At 26.7% G+C, this 19502-nt stretch overlaps 3 protein-coding genes across 3 annotated transcripts in view; 2 read left to right on the top strand and 1 right to left on the bottom strand.

Annotated features, from left to right (window-relative positions):
- Positions 1–2137, top strand: part of LOC105626983 (lysosomal aspartic protease-like) — a 3462-nt gene extending 1325 nt beyond the window's left edge. The window contains exons 3-8 of the mRNA XM_012208270.1: positions 182–306; positions 378–586; positions 1246–1368; positions 1455–1602; positions 1782–1874; positions 1976–2137. Coding sequence (XP_012063660.1) covers positions 182–306; positions 378–586; positions 1246–1368; positions 1455–1602; positions 1782–1874; positions 1976–2137 — 860 coding nt within the window. The remainder of the gene's footprint in view (positions 1–181; positions 307–377; positions 587–1245; positions 1369–1454; positions 1603–1781; positions 1875–1975) is intronic.
- A 3714-nt stretch (positions 2138–5851) lies between these two features.
- LOC105626994 (lysosomal aspartic protease-like) lies at positions 5852–9086 on the top strand. The gene is made up of 8 exons (XM_012208280.1): positions 5852–5913; positions 6970–7196; positions 7764–7882; positions 7965–8164; positions 8335–8454; positions 8529–8667; positions 8769–8861; positions 8928–9086. The coding sequence occupies exons 1-8, from the start codon at positions 5852–5854 to the stop codon at positions 9084–9086; spliced, it is 1119 nt and encodes a 372-aa protein (XP_012063670.1).
- Positions 9087–9896: 810 nt separating this feature from the next.
- On the bottom strand, positions 9897–15995 carry LOC105618761. The gene is made up of 6 exons (XM_012200295.1): positions 15972–15995; positions 15610–15885; positions 14050–14332; positions 13215–13548; positions 11750–12116; positions 9897–10472 (listed from the first exon to the last, which is right to left on the bottom strand). Exons 1-6 carry the CDS (start codon positions 15993–15995, stop codon positions 9897–9899), a joined length of 1860 nt encoding a protein of 619 aa, XP_012055685.1.
- Positions 15996–19502: the final 3507 nt, after the last annotated feature.

Raw genomic sequence — 19502 nt, forward strand, 5'->3', positions numbered from 1 at the left:
CTACTACTACTACTACTACTACTTACTACTTACTACTACTACTTACTTACTTACTTACTTACTTACTTACTACTACTACTTACTCTCTCTACTACTCTCTCTCTCTCTCTCTCTCTCTCTCTCTCTCTCTCTCTCTCTCTCTCTCTCTCTCTCTCTCTATTAACTGATTTTCTTTTTATAGGCTCAAAATCAAATATGAATTTTGATGATAGCAAATCAATGACCTACATACCAAGTAATACTTCATTCGATATTGAATACAATGGTGATGTTATCTCCGGATATTTATCTACTGATGTAGCGTATGTGAGTCAAGCAAATTACATTTAACGATTTTAATTTATAAAAGTTTTCTTAAAAACATTAATTCTTTGTAGTTTGGTTTTATTAACCCAATTGCTATTCAAAATCAGACATTTGGAAAAGCAATAAGCTATAAACGGCAGTTACCGTTTAATCCAAATTATCACGGAATCGTGGGAATGGGTTATTCCACATCAGCTATTACAGGAATTCCCATTCTTACTAACATGGTTCAACAAGACCTATTGTTGCGACCCATTTTTAGTATCTATATGAAGAGAAAGTATGTACTTTTTGTATATGCTACGTGCGTCTGTATTAATATCTTTTCAGGGAGTTATCGTTAAATGTTAAGAGAATTGACAAAAATTTTTTACTTAAACAATTTATTTTTCCACATTAGAAATATTGTTTTTTCCATATTAAAAAATATATTGTTTAATGTATTATTAACTTCAACCTATGATGTGGCTTCATGATCGATTTTTATCTTTATTATAATATCGATTTTTCCAATGTTTTAATTTGTAGGAATTTCATGTATTTAATTTGTTTCTAAACTTTTAATTTATTTTTTATGATAAAATAAAGCAAGGTAGTCATGATACTGTTTAGCTGTGACAATCGCATAAGTTATTATATTCAGCGCAATAATTTTCATCTATGTTACACAAGCATAGACGTGTATATACGTATTTTAGTTACTTATTGTTAGATATTTGATTTTTTTTTTATATTTCAATTTTCCTCTTGGCTATATTGATTATACCTATTTTAATTATCTGAAGAAGATTTTATATAGTCGAAACATTCTATGCATAAATTATTAATGAATTAATTGTTGATGTTCAATAAACTAGTTTTAATCTTTGATCCAATTAATTGCTCGTTTATTTGATTTTTTATTAAAGAATTTTATTTAATAATGTATAATCTTTATAGATTCTTGACATCTGAAATAGTCGGTGAACTAATATTTGGTGATATCGATAGTAGTCTTTATATAGGTAAATTGACGAATGTTAATGTTACTCGCAAAGGATACTGGCAATTTAACATGAATAAGTACATCATTATTTTCTAAATTACACTTACATATGTTAATCACGGACTATATTATATAGTTAATTGTTAATGCTATTGTACTTTAGAGTTCAACTAGGAAATAATAATATATTATGCGAGAATGACTGTCAAGCTATTATCGACTCGAGTAATTTCCGGATATCTGGACCACCATCGGCTATCGCAGTTATTAATAAATATATTAGAACTATTAGTCTTAGTGATCCAGCAATTGTAAGTAATAGATGACACTTCTTACAGTAATTCTTGTAATAATTCTCTTTTAATAATACTAAATAAACCACTAACATAAATTAATAATAAATGTTTATATATTAATAGATTGGTTAATGGATTAATATAACTGGTTATATTAATACATATGAATTGATAATACTTAATTTCATTTAAAGGTGGACTGTAAAAAGATTTATAAGTTGCCCGATATCTATTTTATCATAGGTGGAAAAGTATTCGAACTTACTAGCAAAGACTATATAATTAAGGTAAATATTGTTAAATAGCGCCGAGACACTACTGTGTCTTCAGATAACATTTTAAATTTGCCTTAGAATAGAAACATCATAACGTATTCAATTCATTACAGTCTACGTTAAGCTCTGATATATTCTGTATAAGCCCTTTCGAAGATAATAACATTTCGGATAAGGACGGTCCAACATGGGTTTTAGGCAATCTGTTTCTTCGTCGATATTATATAAAATTCGACATGGGGAAAAATCAAATGGGATTTGCCCCTATAAGATAAATAATTTCTTAAAATATTACTGTTAAATGTGGTAGAAGATTTAAATGACAATAATTGGATAAAATGTTATTAAAGCATTGATTCTTGATTCTTATGGATGTTATCTTGTAATTCTTATTTGCAATTATCTAATACAGTTAGATAAATACATATATTATATTTTATATTTTAAAAAATTAGAACGGAGATGTGCAATTATTTTTACTAATGATTTAGAACAGCCTATTTTTTTTTAAATTGAGATCAGTTCAGAGAAAAAACTATTGGGATCACTTTCAAAACACTTTTCATTCTTTGTTGTCATTCTTATGACACAAGGTACATAAGTTTGTATAGAAACGGCATTGCTGGAGTGGTTGACTGTGCTCTTTTTCTGTGCATTCCAATTCTGATGAACTCACGAATGAGAAAAACAATGCTTCTAAAATCTTTTTTAATTTTTATATTTTTAATATTTAGAGAATTCGGTAAACATGTTTGACTTTTTGTGATGATTGCGATACTTTTCGTGCTGATCAATGCGAAATTGCTAAGGTGAGATGCATGTACAAACGTTTGATTCGAGATAAATACTTCAACAATAATCAGAATAAATTTGTGAAAAAATGTACATTATGTGTCAGAAATAATAATATAATGAAATGTTTCTGAAGATTTCTTTGAGACTTGTATTTTTATTTTATATATATATATATATATATATGCATGTATCAAATATATAAATAAATATCTACATACACATATTATCGATTAGTAATACTGTACTATAATTTTATTTTAAGAGGAAAATAGTTTTTATTATTGTGTTAAAGGGATCTGTCTATTAAATAAAATTTAAAACAATTAAAGTTGTAATAAAATAAAAGCAAAACTATTAAAACCATTTTAGCTTCAAAATCTTCTCTTTTTTATTTAAAAAGATATCATTCGACATTTACTATTCTTTTACAGAACTCCGTATTTATCTCACAAAAGATAGGAAAAGTTGATTCTTTTTTCGTTTAATTTATGTTGATTATAAATAATATAAGTAAAAATAAATATTTAGATTTGTAATCGCGTATGTGAAAAACGAACAATAAAATAAAACTTTATTATTACCTTAAGATTTTCTGGTGTCAATATCATGGTAATAAATCGGCACGATAAGCAATGCCGACTTAGCCGACCGAGACTTTGGAATAAAGCATTTATGTTGAAAAACAGAATCAATATCATGCATACAAAAATTCTGGTGGAACTAATTTTTGATGGAAGTAGAATTTCCACGCAGATTACAAGTCTTATTACCCGTAAGCTTTTATGAACTCCTCGCTCTTCGTAAATAATACATAAGCCAACAGACACATTATGATAATTCCTACTATTACTTCTGGTGACATAAACTTGAAAATGTGGCTGTGCTATCACATCACTTGTGAAAATATGTGTATCTGAAAGATAAATATTATTTATTATTATTATTATTATTATTATTATTATTTATTAAATATTATTCTATATTATTATTATATTAATATTATTAATTTATTAAATATTATTTTACATTAATTTTTTATATTTATCATGAGATATATATTATATTACGATGGCATTGGACGGTACCGGACGATGTTAGCTATAAAATTTTAAAAATTTTGATCCTATTTTCATTCTGAAATTATTTTATATATTATAAATTTTCTTTTTTACACATAAATGTAAAATGCCATATTCGATCAAAGAGATTTTTCGTGCCTAATAATATTTCTTAATAATATATGAATTTATACAATTTTTAGTTCAAAAAAGCAAATTTCTTTTTTTTACACACGTATTTTAAATTTGGTATTTTTTTTTTTAAGAATAAAAAGCCAAATATGAGCCAAGTACAAATATATCAAATATTAATAAGATTGGAAATAATAAGGTTAGAAATATATCAAATCTTATATCTTCCATAAAATCAAAAACGTATTTATTTTCTTAATAAATATTTTAAATATAATTATTAAAAATTTTAAATATAATTATTAAAAAATTGATAACAAATGTACAAAATCACACTGTAATTGGTGAAGTATCTCATTAGTTAAAGTAAATATCGACAAATGACATTTTAAATTATTTGAAAATAGAAATATCATGTTGCATTCAAAGAAGTTATAACTCGAACAAAATAATCAGAAAAGATGTATAAGCGCTTTTGAGTAGGCGGTGCGGGATCCGAGCATATATATAAAAAATCGATGTGGATTTTGGGCAATGTATTTCTTTATCGATACTACATCGAATTATCGGGACTATACCGAATTTGATATGGAGAACTATCGAATTGGAATTCACGAATACAGACGTTCATATTTTTTTAGAGTTTTATACAAATGAATGTTGAAAAATTTAAATGATAACAATAAGCGAATTAAGATAAATTTTATAGAACATTGATTTCTATACTTATTATCTTATGATTGTTATTTGTAATTATCTATTACATTCTTAAATAAATATGTATGTGGTATTTTAGAAAATTTAAAAAAGTATATAATATTATTTTTATCAATGATTTAATCAATGAGTATAACATATTTTTTTAGCATAGCATCCTATTGATACATGATATTATGAGTTTAACGATATTTGTTATAATAAAATATATATTTTTATCACAGATATTGTATGTAGATTTCATATACCCCGACCTTTCAATTTTATTTAAATATCATAAAAGATATTTTATATTACAAATACATATTGTATATTACAAATACTTATCTTTATACTAGTATTTCCGTTCTTGATGTTTTTATTATTAATATTATAATTTGTACTTTAAACACGTGTATTTAAAAAATTTACATCAACTAAATACCATTATAGATAATGCTAAATTAAATACGGCGAAAGAAGATAATAAAAGAATTATTTTGATGCATATAAAAACTAGTAGAGTATTTAAGCACATATGTTATCAAGATCATGTACCTTGAATAAAAATAATACGATATTTTTAAAAATATTTTTTGTTAACTTTTTAACGAAGTAACGAGCAACGGCTAAAACCTGTTGGAGATCACTCAGGGACAACATATGTCAAGATCAAGAGAATCTGAGCTTTCATTATTGTCTACATTTACCAAAGTGACTTTAATATATGTATGTAATTTAATTTTTCGTGTAAAAATGACACTATACTACGCATTTAAATATGTAAATCTATTTTTACATGCATAGTGTATTATTTTTATGCGAAAAACTAATTACACACATATTGAAGTCACTTTATACACACTTGTATACTCTTCGTATGTGACTGCCACATAGTGCGATTCAAGTAGGGATAGTTTAACATTCGTTTCAACTATATAAAGACATTATAATGAAATAATATATGGTAGTTTCTGATAATTTAATCAAATTTTTGATAATTTTAATCCAAAATATATTAACATAAGAATTCCAAATAAAGCTGTTATAAATTTACATAAGACACAGAACATGAATCGCAAGCTTCTTGCATCAACCATCTCGAAGCATTATTTTTAAAATTGACGCATTGGATTGCCTTAGAACTCTTTAAGCGTTCTCTCTGTTATCCTTCTCGCCCTCTTAAACTCGTAAACACAAACACGTACTTCAGTATATCATATAAACCGAACGTTGTGGATAGATTCGAAAGAGAATTACTACGTTCCTAGAATCTTCTTGTTATGTAGCTCAGGCAATTTGAGAAACATGTTTCAACTTTTCGTGGCGGTAGCGATACTTTCTGTGTTGATCAACGCAGAATTGCAAAGGTGAGCGTATATAAACATTAATTCGCGATTAATACTTTAACAATAATTAAAATAAATTTATAGAAAACACGTACTATCAGAGTAAAGAAATGCTTCTGAAGAATTTCTTTGAGAATCATATTCTTATCTTCTTTATATATCATGTCTTAATTAATATTAGTGTCACGAAAGAAACAATTTCCATTTAAAATAGCTAAATAGCATACGATACGTAAATAGATAAACGGATTTATTTCTTAATAAACTAAAATGTTGCGACTGTAACAATTAAGTGATGTTTGAAAATAATAAATTTATTTGAAAGTTGTACATACGTAACATGTATTTTATGATATTTTTTTCTTTATGATATTCGTATCATATATTCGTATTATACATTCGAATATATGATACATATATACGTATAATATAATTAAATGTTTTTGATACTTCAAGAAATCCGCTGTACGAGATAAACTCTATTCGAAGATCAAATGACATCGATCATCGACAAAATCATTCAGTTAGGAGATGTGTTATAAAAATAAATTGCGAGATGATCACGAAAATTCTTTCTTTTCTTTGGGCTTTATCTCAATTGAATCTTTATTATTATATTTTATCATGAAATTTATCTAAAGATTCCTTTGAGACTTGCATTTTTATCATCATGTCTTGAATAATATTAACGTTATGAAAAAGCAATTCGAATTTAAATCTGGATCTACAATAAAGTCTTAAGTCTTAAAGCGTAAGCAATTGACCAATTACAGTTGAATGCCAGGAGAATTATTCACTGTGATTCATCCATTTCTTGTTCTTAAGACTTAAAAATTCATTGTAAATCCGGGCTAAAATAGCTAAACATCATATATAAATAAACATATAATATTTATTTCTTAATACCAAAATATATGTGTGTTGTGGTTTTATTAGTTTTAAAAATAAAAAGTATTTGAAGATAACCAATCGATTTGTTTGAAAGTTCTACATACGTTATACGGTATTCGTATATTCATGTATGTATGGTACATGTATACATATAATATAATTGAGTTTTCTTTATGTTGCTTCAAGAATTCCGCTACATGAAATAAATTTTACTGGAAGATCGATTGGCATCGATCATCGACGGAGTCGTTCGGCTTTTACCGTTATAAAAGAATATTTGATTCATGATATAGATTTTGCATACTATGGCATTATCTCAATAGGAACTCCACCACAGAAATTTAAAGTACTTTTTGCCACTAGTTCTCCACATTTCTGGGTACCATCTATAAATTGTGATTTTTCTACTTGCTGTACGTATTATACATCGTTATTTATTTCTTTGACATATTGTTTATAATTATATTATTTATACAAATAATATTATAATTATTTAATAATTATAATAAAAATAATTATTTAATAATATTATAGTTTTCTCACATATGAAAATAATTTTAATTGCTTTTTTATTTTATTGATTGATGTAAGTAAGAAGTGTAATAGGGATAATGTAGTAGAATTATGTCTCTTCCATACATACTTTAAGTTAAATTTTTTAAATTATTTTTAAAATGTTTAAAATTTAAATTTTTAAAGTTTCACATTTTAAAGTCACTAAGTAAATAAATATTGTAGAAATAAATTTCACATTTACATACAGTTTATTATATATATCACGCTTATTCTAAAGATACAAATGATATTACAAATGATAATACAATTCATGCATTGTAGCAAAAAATATAAATATAGTTATATTTGATTGAAATTATCGTTAAATATACATATATTTAAATGAACAAAGAGATATTAATTTTTGGAATTTTTGGAACTTGTTGTATTAACAATAATATAGTTTAACGATTTATTTTTTATAGATAAATATAATAAATATGATGGAACTAAATCGGACACATATGTACAAGATGATACTCCAGTGGACATTGAATACAATAATGGTGATCTATCTGGATATTTATCTGGTGATACAATGAATGTGAGTCATAAAGTAGTTCGATTTCATTTCAATTATAATCTACAAAAATTTCCTTTTAAAAAAAAATATCAATTTTGTGTAGATTGCTGGTCTTGACGTTCCACATCAAATATTTGTGGAAGCAACAAGGATACAGCGATATAGCTCTCATTTGATGAAGTACGATGGTATCTTAGGAATGTGTTATCCCATAAGAACTGCTGAAGGAACAATTCCTGTCCTTACAAACATGAATCAACAAAATTTGTTATCGAAACCCGTTTTTAGTTTCTATTTAAAGCGGCATGTATTTCTGTGTGTGTGTGTGTGTGTGTGTGTGTGTGTGTGTGTGCGCGCGCGCGCGCGCGCGCGCGCACCATGCGTATCTAAAAGTTTTTTACTTAAATAAGTGGTCTTTCTATATTAGAAAATATTATTGCCCTTTTATATTAAAAAATATATAATCTATACAGATATTCTTCACCAGTTGATAGTGAATTAATAATTGGTGGCTCTGACCCCGATCTTTACAATGGCGAGCTTACCTATGTTCCTGTTACCAATGATGGATACTGGCACTTTATGATAAATCGGTACATTATTGTTTTCTAAAGTATGTCAACCGCGGATTATATGCCAGCTATTTGTTAATGCTATCATATTTTAGGATTTATATAAGACATAGCACCATGTGTTTGCACTGTGAAGCTATCATTGACACGAGCACTTCCCAGATAATTGGACCGTCAATAGAAATCGAAGCTATTAACAGATACATAGGATTTGAAATTAATGGAGTAACAATTGTAAATAATAGATAACTCTGCAATGATTCTTTTACAACAATGTTAAATAAATTACTAAAATATACTAATAAATATTTACTAACATTAAGCTTCGTTTAAAGGCGGACTGTAACAAGATTTATAATTTGCCCAGTATCTACTTCGACCTAGGTGGTAAATCATTTGAACTTACTAGTGAAGATTATATTATTAAGGTAAATATCGTGAAATTGTAAAATGTTTTAGAATAGAAACATTATGCGGCATTCAATTTGTTATAGCTCAAACGATATAATCATACTATATGTACAAGCGCCTTTATAGATACAGTTTTGTATGAGAACAGTCCAACATGGATTTTGGGTAATGTATTTCTTCGTCGGTACTATACGGAGTTCGATATGAGAAACAATCAAGTGGGATTTGCTCCTGCAAAATAAATAATTTTTCAAAAAGTTACTGTTAAATGCCAGAAGATCTAAATAATAAATGACAATAATAAGCTTATAATTAGGTCAACAATTTTTCTTTAGAAAATTGTCGATTGATTCTTATGCTTATTGCGTTGTAATTTTTATTTGTGATTTTATTCAAATATATGTTTTTAGGTATATATAATATATATCATATTTTAGAAAATTGAAATGAAAATATGCAATATTATTTTTATTAATGATTTGATAAAATTTTACAGTCTATTCTTTCAACACAATATTATATTGTTACATAACGTGAATATAATTATTAAAATAAAGTATACATTCTTTCATATATTGATTTCATATATCGACTTTTCTATTTTATTTAAATATAATATTCCTAAATGTATTATTTCATATATTATAAATTTTCTCTTCTTTCATATAGTATTGTATTATATAATATTAATTATATTACAAATTTGTTTAATCATATTTTGAAGATTCAGACTCACTTGGACTAGATATTAGACAGTGCTAAATAAATACAATGGAGGAAGATAATCAGATGTGATTTCGATGTATATATGAGAATTATATTATGAGAATTATATTTTCCGAATAAAATTCGTTTGCAAGATATTTCGCTTGAAGATATTTATCTTCATACAAGTTTCAATGATTCAATAAGAGAAGATGCTATATCACACCACATAATTAATAATAGTTAAACATTCTGCGAAGTGTGCATTACATCATTTTACTATTTTTTTCGCAAGATTCAATCTATAAAAAAAAAGCTTCAAATAAATTCTGCATAAAATCGCTTTCTTAATTCCAAGCTAATTTTCGGGATTTCGTCGTTTGTTTAGTTTTTAGTTTCTTTCCCGTACTCTTTTTGATTCCTATTTGGTTCTCAGATCTAGAAACCAATTGACCAATTATCAATTCCAATATGAAAATTATAGTGGCGCAAGTATATCCCGTGATGAGAAAATAAAAGCTGAACGCAAGCTGTTTCAGCAACATCACTTTAAAGCCTTTTTTCTTCGTATCATTTTTAAATCTTTCACGTTTAATTTCCATGGTAGAATCAGCTCGAGATTTTATGATTAAGCCGGCCTGCATCATGTATCGAATAATATCATTTACTCGTTGGTACAATGGCCAATCTTCGCGAGTGACATAGGATTTTGTTAACTCTACCAGTATTCTCGATTTAATAAGGCCTTTATCCTTAATTCTGTAGTACAGGTGGAGACAGTCCCCCAAACACACAGCGTTCGTCGAATTCTCTACGTGTTCCTTGCATTCTTCGTACGTGACTTCCACATAGCGCGATTCCAGTACAGGATCGTTCAATAATAGTTTGAATTGACGCGGTCCGTATATAATGTATCCGGATTTCTGTAAAAAGACAAATATAATTCAAATCTCAAACATATTGTACTATATTGGACATATATGTTTATATATATATATGTATCAAATGTATTATGATACAATAAAAGAAGGGCAGAAGAACCAATATTTTTAGTAGCAAAAGAATTTTAATTTAGATCATAAAATTCATATAATAATAACAAAGGACAAAAACATACGTTTCGACTCCGCTCGAGTTATTCAATGTTGCGGTAAATTTATTCAAACATCGCTATAAAACAAATAAATAATATTACAAAATTCCTTATAAATCTAAAATAAATCATTATAATTCTAAAATACGTATTCTTCATTTTGTATAGTAAGTTGCGAGTCAATTATATTATATCAGAAATCAAAGTAGAAAGTACTAAAAAGTTACTGTGAACAAAAAAAAATTAATACTTATTAATACTACATTTTGATTATGTACATGTTCCAGCTTATCCTTTCCTCTTTTTATGAAATTTTTTAATGTGTTAGGGGTAAAAGCCAATTTACAATTAAATGTTAACAATAGGTGTAAATCTTTCAGATATTTTATTAACATGTGAAATAGTAAAAAATTTTTCTATGTTATTATTCAAATTATAAATATTGTTGATATGAAATTTAATTCTATTATGAATAGTCGAGAAAATAAAATGTAGAGGATATCCATTATTTAAAAAAATATTAATAGCGTCAATTAAATTATCTTGTTGAAACTTATCATAATATATTTAATACACATATTTAATACACACGTGTGTGTGTGTGTGTGTGTGTGTGTGTGTGTGTGTGTGTGTGTGTGTGTGTGTGTGTGTGTGTGTGTGTGTGTGTGTGTGTGTGTGTGTGTGTGTGTGTGTGTGTGTGTGTGTGTGTATCAGCGTGTAAATAAATATCTACATACATATATATCACGTATTATCGATTAGTGATGCCGTGCTATCAAGCATCAATAATTTTATTTTAAGAGGAAAATAGTTTTATTATTGTGTTAAAGAGATCTGTCTATTAAATAAAATTTAAAACAATTGAAGTTGTAATAAAACAAAAACGAAACTATTAAAATCATTTTAGCTTCAAAATTTTCTTTTTTATTTAAAAAGATATCATTCGATATTTACTATTCTTTTACAGAACTCCGTATTTCACAAAAAATAGGAAAAGATGACTCTGTTTTCGTTTAGTTTATGTTGATATAAATAATATAAATAAAAATAAATATTTAGATTTGTAGTCATATATGTGAAAACAATAAAATAAAACTTTATTATTACCTTAAGACTTTCTATAGTGTCAATATCACGGTAATAAATCGGCACGGTGAGCAATGCCGACAGGTGACTTTGGAATAAAGCGTTTATGTTGAGGAACAGAATCAATATCATGCATATAAAAATTCTGGTGGAATTAATTTTTGGTGGATGTAGAATTCCCACGCAGATTATAAGTCTTATCACCTGTAAGCTGGCTTTTATGTACCCTTCGCTCTTCATAAATAGTACATAAGCCAACAGACACATTATGACAATTCCTACTATCACTTCTGGTGACATAAACATTATCAGCTTGGTATATTGGGAGACTTTTGAATGTGGTTGTGCTATCACACAGACACCTGTTTTTGTATGGGGATATGTGTATCTGAAAGATAAATGTTATTCATTATTATTATTATTATTATTATATTAATATTATTCATTTATTAAATATTATTCTACATTAATTTTTTATATTTATTATGAGATATTATATTACGATGGCGTCGAATGGCACCGGATGATTGTCAGCTATAAAATTTTAAAAATTTTGTCCCTATTTTCTCGTAAACTTGACTTAATAGAGTTCTAGATTCGAATTCATAAAAACCGATATTTCTTTTTCAAATAATAAAAAAAATCAAAGGAGAACGTTAAGACAGGACCAAATAAAAAAGTTATCGGCCAAAATAAAAAAGTTCCGAGATATATAAATTATATATCAAAGAGCTACTCAAGCGGATTAGAATGGTATATTGTTTATCTTGGGAAACATCAAAATCATAGAAAAATTCGCCTTTGAGATTCTGAGAATAATTATGAAAAAGTGATTACATGGAATTTTTTCAATAAATATTATACATTTTTTCAGGACAGTAATGCATATGGAAAGTATTTAAAAAAAACAATAATGTCGCTTTTCATATTTTATTAGAGTTGCGTTCCAATTGACACTCGTAATGCTTGCAACTATCATTTTATTCTTACTTTGTTAAACAATAAAGATAAAATTCCACAAGCGTTAAAAACGTCTTGTAATATGCCTGCGTATTCTATTCCTACTACGCCTTTGGTATACGTATAGAGATTATAACAAAGTTGTTCTACAGTGAATATACAGTTATATCTTATTGCGTTATACAATTATGACGTCAAATTGTATATCTTGCAGAATTTTTCTTCTCAAAAAGAAGCTTTTGTAAATAATGCAATCCTTATTACTCAATTCTTGTCTTACTTTTTCTTATTTGTTCAATAAATGTGATAATATAAATAATGAAATATAAATGATTTATTTGTTTTGATCACGATTTCTTCCATGTTTTTGATATTTCTCCAAGATAAGCGATGTACTATTCGACTTCACTTAAGCTATTTGATACGATGTATAATTTGTACACCTCAGAACTTTTTGGCCGAAAAGCGGCCCTAACTTAACATTCTCTTTTAGATCTTCCTCTAATTCATTTATTATTGTGTGTACCTGACTTTCCACAATATAAACAAATGTCTCGTATTCATGCCCATGTCTATTTTGCCATCGCTCAAAGGAGCCATCAAACCCTCTAGAGTACCATTCGGTCCTATACCGCCGAGTCCGTAGATACTGCCATTATAAATCTTGATTGACAGAGACGCTTTTAATTTGTGTAATAATATCTTGATGATTTCGCTATTATCGCCGCGAAATTTCTCTTCATCCGATAAACTCGAATCGATTTTTATATATGGTTCCATTTCAACGGCGTTTAATCGGATCTTATAGCCTTGCAGAGTTATCGTTTTATCGAAATTCAGATTTTTGCACATCTCTGTTTCTAAAGAAAACACAATGATTGTCGTATAAATTCTTTAAAAATGGCTTGTGCTTCAAAATGCAGAATAGTGCAAACAATATTACTAGTTTTTTGTCTTGGAACATTTATTGCTTTTTAGCTTTTAATTAATATATATATTATATAATAATATTATAGAATAATATTATAGAATAATTCTAATAAAGTTTATTTTTCAATATATATATTTGGAAACATGTATTAGATCTTATGCTGCTATAATTATTTTTTCTAACATCGTAAAATTTTAAGTCTTTTTAAATTTAATTAAAATTTCAAATCATTATATGAATTATTTAATATATGTTCGTAACACTCGAATGTAATTAACAATATATTATAGGACAACGTAATATTTTAAGAATTAAAGAATTTTTTTAATAAAATTCATGTAATATAAATAAAGATAAAATTTCCTTTTATATTAGGAGATTTAAAAATTAATTCGTTTATAATGTGTTTCATCAGACATAAAGAAGTTACCCTTTTCAAATTTTCTTTTCAACATTATCCAAGGATGGCCCTCTCGTCCTTTTATGCGGCCTACTTCATTCCAATCGGTTGGCGTACTGTTAGAATACGGATTAAATGTGTAATACACAATTCCTTCGTGTGGATCGATGCATGGAAATATAACAGAGAGCAAGTCATATTTCCATGCCGTCCAGAGAAATAAACGAGCGTTTATACAACCTCGTGTTTCAGTTTCTTTATCAACTATAATATAAAATCCTTCCGGATTCGCCCACGGTGAATCTTTTGTTCTCTGTAATGAATGATACGACGAAATTATTATATTATTTTACTTAGAAACAAAGCTGATTAACCTTCGATTGCTAGCAGAATCACTTTAGACCCAAAGTATTTTGAGTCTCTAATTAATGGATATTCATTAGTTTTTGAAGATTACTCGTATATATTTTTTTATTGCAAAGATCTAAAAAATTAAACCCAAAAACTTTTTTATTGTTGTTTTGAATACTATATTTTATGTGGAACAATTTATGATTTCTATTGGTTATCCAATAGAGATCATTAAAAATGATCCAGCCACAGTTCTTCAAAGAGTATTCCTTCGTAAGATTAATATTCTTATGAAAAAAGTTAAATTTTTAGAGAAAGATTTGCTTCCAACAAGAAAATCTAGATATCGATCAAATACTTATATAGAATTAATACAATATTTTATATACAGGAATTTATTTTCATGTTAAAAATTGGATTACAATTCGAGCTGTGTAGGCGAGCGTGTTGTGTAGCAAAAAAAATCTTTTTCCTTCTAATGATCTGGTCGAACACATTGAATCCTTTTGTAAAAATCAATGGAAGGAAAGAGATTTTTTGCTGCGCGACACGATTGAAATTGTGATCCAATTTTTAGCATGAAAACAAATTCTTGTGCTTCATCCTTCATAGTTTATTTGATTTATATACATATTTGATTTAGCTCCGTTTGCCTTTTTTCTGTTTCCTTAACTCAAGTAATTACATAAAGAAAGAACGATGATTTAGAGAATATCTAAACTAATGTGAATGCGAAAATTAAAGAGAATTTCAAAAAAAGCCTATAAAAATGTTTCCAAAAATTATAAATTGAATATTATAATCATGAATATTATAATCAATGTTTTAAGTTATAAGAAGACTATGTAGGACTATGTAAAAATAAAACAAATTTTTTTCAATTTTTTTCGATTTTTTAAATCCCACGGAGAGAATTTTCTTTTAAAATTTACCTTGAAAATATAGTAGTTGTGATACAAATTTACAATATTTCAAAGATTTTTATAATGCACTTCAGTAAAATTAATCAAACTTATTTTGTATCACATTGTAGTTTTATTAATGAGAGAGATTTACATTAAAATTCTTCCAAATATAATATTGTCCCACGACTATCATATTTTCAGGGTAAATTCTAAAAAAAAATTCTCTCCTTATAGCAGTCGCGGAACTTTTTAGACAGACCGTTTCGAAAAGATGTGTATAACATTTCTATAAGAATTTAAAAATAGTTTTATATCATAAATATATTATTTTTACCTGCAAAATGGATTGCAATATGGGTTTGGAAGATGCCACTAATACGAAGTTGTGCGATTTCCGAAGAAAATGGATGAAGTTGTAACTCACATACATCTTGAAAGAATATCTTGTTAAAGTGAACTTTTTCAGGGCGTTTTTTTGAGGACTTGTCTCCCCTATTAAAGCTACTGGTATTCCAGCAAAGAACGCTTGTTTAAGAAATTCATTATAATCTCCACCTAATAGTAAAGTTAGTTCTGATTCTTTTAGATGACATCGATATAGAATTGTGACCTACGAAATTAATACGATTCCTCTATAAAAAAGAAAGTTACGTAGAAAGTTTTTAATTGAACGCTTTTGTATCCTTAACTTTTCACCGGCAATGTAAAATTTTTCATCATCGTTATCTGTAACTCGGATCGTTGAGGTCCGCAGTAGATTTTTTTATTGTTTACGACTATCTAAAGTCTAAAAAAATTTTGTATATTTTTAAAATCATTAATAAACTTTTATCATAATTGAAGCCGAATTGTATTTTACTTATTTTTACACATTTAAATACGAATAAGAGTTCTAAAAATATATAATATTAGTTAAAAATTCATAACAGTAATATGAATGAATTTAAAAATTCTTTTACATTCCAATTGATCCTTGTATGTACATACACAATCTTTTTCCAATTGATCCTTGTACATACACAACAAGTTTTTTAAGAAGCAATATCGCAAATCCCATTATCTATTTTCTCAAGGTTAACAATAAAAAAATCGACTGTGCCTTAAAAAAAGACGGCATTACTGGTGCAGTCAGTTTTTAATAAAAGAAGAAATGATTTTGATGAATTATTTTAAAATACAAATATGATTGCCTATTGCATATTATACAGTGATATGCAAAAATTTCCGGTTAGAAAGATTTTTTCTTAAAAAACAAAAACTAAAGGAATTATAATTAGTATATAAAGGTTATTTATGAAAAAAGATTAAACTTTCGAAAAGGTTATGTCACTTTAACTTTTACAGTTTTACTTTTAGGTAATCCACAGAATTTTAAATCACACGTATTTTGAATTATTTTTCAGACATTTGGTTTCTGAGAAATATTACTTTTTAAAGTTTTCTAGTTTCTAAACATGTCTACATAGTTTGATTGTCAGTTTTAATAAATTTAACCTTAACAAATGTACATACCTAAGAGGCAAAGCCCCCTCCCCGCTTATACATATGTATAATACTTTGCAATATTGATTTTGTTTTGCAATATAAACGGAAGGCTGTGTAGGATAAATTATGCTTCGTGTGGAAAGAAAAAAGAATGAATTGATGATACATTTAGAATTGTATAATGAAAGACTCTTCTTCGCATTGTATGCAGAGTGGTGTGAGCAAAGTCTTTTTCCCGTCTATATACGTACATTTGTCAAGATTAGAGATCCTCTAATACAGGGTTGCCACAAAAAATGAATTTTAAAATTCCCTGATTTTTCCAGATGAAAATGGAAAATTTTCCATGATTTAAAATCTAATCTAATATAAAATATATAAATTTTAACATATTCAAGGATTGTATAGGAAAACTATATTATTAAAAACAACGCAAAAAAAGCTGGTAATATAGTAAAATTTTGAATGTAAATTTAAGCCAGCAAAAAATAGTTTTGGAAAAAAGAATGCAGTTATGACGAAAAAGAAGGATCAAATAAAAATATTGAATATAATATAATATAAAATATAATATAAATATTAATTATTTTATTAAAATTGTTTAAATAAAGTTTTGAACGTATTTGATTATAAATATAAATGTCAGATATAATATTAAAAAAATTATAACACTTATTTGAAATAGGAACAGTTTAAGAAAATTGTAAATAAATTTCAAAATTCTGGACTTTTTTTTACATTTTTTCCTAACTTTTCCCGGTTTTTCAGGTCTATGGCAATCCTGTAATAAGAGTTGGGACATATAATAAAAAAATAGTCATTTTTTATTAGTCCGCCAAGTTTTAATAATTCCTGAGAGAGAGAGAGAGAGAGAGAGAGAGAGAGAGAGAGAGAGAAGAAAGAAAAGAATAAAATAGAAGTAAAGGAAAAAAGAAAGAAATAGTAAATGTTTGTTTCTTTTTCTCGCTTTAAATTTTTTTATTTTATTAAAATTATAACTCTGCAAAAAAAACAAAATTATAGATCGTGTCCAAACTCATATCTTCTAGGAGAATTTCTAGTTAAGATTATTAAAATCGATAATTAAATCAAATACATCTACTTACGTTATACTTAAAATATATTATACATTTTTAAGTTTAAAAAGTAGAAAACTTTAAAGGTATATCAGAAGTGTTTCTAACAAAACTTACAGTGCGTATGATTCAAAATTGTCGATAATTATATGTGAAAATCAAAGTGTCTCAGTGAAGTATATATAATCTTTTTGAAAATATATATTGTTTTAAAAATAATATAAAAAATAAACATTATTTATTACTGGATATGTATTCATTTAAAGAATTACTGAATTAGCTGAAGGAATCCACTTTTATAAATTAAGAGTATTTATAATGTATAAAAATCTTAAAAACTCATTTACTAGTATACTAAAAAAAATGTTATAAAATTGAATATTTCAGCACGATAATGATACTAAATATGTTTTAAAGTCAGAATGATTACTTTCAAATAGTTTAACTAATTATATAAAAGTCTTAAACCGCTCTTCTTAACTTCCGGCTTTGAATTCAATCGAGCTGAGAGAGAATTAAAACGTTAAATTTGCAAGTATACAAATTTAAATAAAAACTGAATTATTATAAATTTCGATAAAAGAATAAACTCACATAATTATATAACGCGTTTAATTAAATTTATACCTCGTTATTGTATCACTATTATTGTTGCAAAAGGCATATTCCCAGATAGTAAAGCAAAATCGTACAAATTTGTGATTGTTTATAATGCTAGCAACTTGCCATAGATTTGTCTTCAACTATTTTCAATACCGACTGATATACCGACTGATTATACATGCAGGCAACAATGTATATATGTATTGCCAGCAATTTAACAGCAAGATAGCTGCATCAATGTTGAATTGTCAGCAATATGACAGCATTGTATGATGTTGTATATTATGGCAACATGATGGTAGTAGTATGAATTTTGATGATGACGATTTTAAAGTTGTCGGAAATTCCTGGCATATCATCAAGTTGTCAACATATGAGGACTCAGTTGCTACAATTCTGATAGCTTGATATACTTAACAATGCATATTTAGCAAGTAACAAGATAAACACGTTACTATCTGGGTTAATAATAAATATGAATTAAAATATTACAAAATTTTAAGTACTATGTTTAATTTTCTTGTAAAACAATTAAGCTGGCCGAAAATTTTCAAAGTAGCGCCTATTGGTTTTATTTCTAAACATATCTAATATTCTACAAACATTTAGGAAACATAATATATAAAACTATGCTCTTTATTGGAGAGTTTGAACAAATTTTTAGTAATCCTTTAAATAAACGCATATAAACAATAACAAATAGTGATCATTTTTTTAATACTATTTTTTCAAGGATATTCTTATGCTCAATATTAAAATTTTTTTATATCTTCACTTAAAAATCTATTTAGTGGAAACTTTTGCTTATTACTATGTACATATAATATGAATAATTTATTCAGAATATAATCTAAGATCTGACCAACATTTTAAATACTTTCTCGGAAATTTATCTTACCATTGCAGTAACTACATCTTTGTAGGTAAATTTTTCTTCTGTCAATGTGTTATTATTAATAAGACGGTGAGAAGTCACACTTACGATTAATAACGAGAGCAAAGCATAGATAGACACATTCAACATGTTTTTTTTTCACTGTGAAATCGTCACCGTTCTGATGGA

Source organism: Atta cephalotes, assembly GCF_000143395.1.
Source record: "Atta cephalotes unplaced genomic scaffold scaffold00001, whole genome shotgun sequence".
NCBI classification, from domain to species: Eukaryota; Metazoa; Arthropoda; class Insecta; order Hymenoptera; family Formicidae; genus Atta; species Atta cephalotes.

Coding starts and splice junctions, on each gene's coding strand:
- LOC105618761 (XM_012200295.1), bottom strand. CDS start 15,995: ATGATGAAAAATTTTACATTGCCG. Junction 13,549..14,049: donor GAAAAGAAAATTTGAAAAGG/GTAACTTCTTTA, acceptor TGTTTTCTTTAG/AAACAGAGATGTGCAAAAAT. Junction 10,473..11,749: donor ACACTATAGAAAGTCTTAAG/GTAATAATAAAG, acceptor GTCTTTTTACAG/AAATCCGGATACATTATATA.
- LOC105626994 (XM_012208280.1), top strand. CDS start 5,852: ATGTTTCAACTTTTCGTGGCGGTAGCGATACTTTCTGTGTTGATCAAC. Junction 7,197..7,763: donor TTGTGATTTTTCTACTTGCT/GTACGTATTATA, acceptor TATTTTTTATAG/ATAAATATAATAAATATGAT. Junction 7,883..7,964: donor TATCTGGTGATACAATGAAT/GTGAGTCATAAA, acceptor AATTTTGTGTAG/ATTGCTGGTCTTGACGTTCC.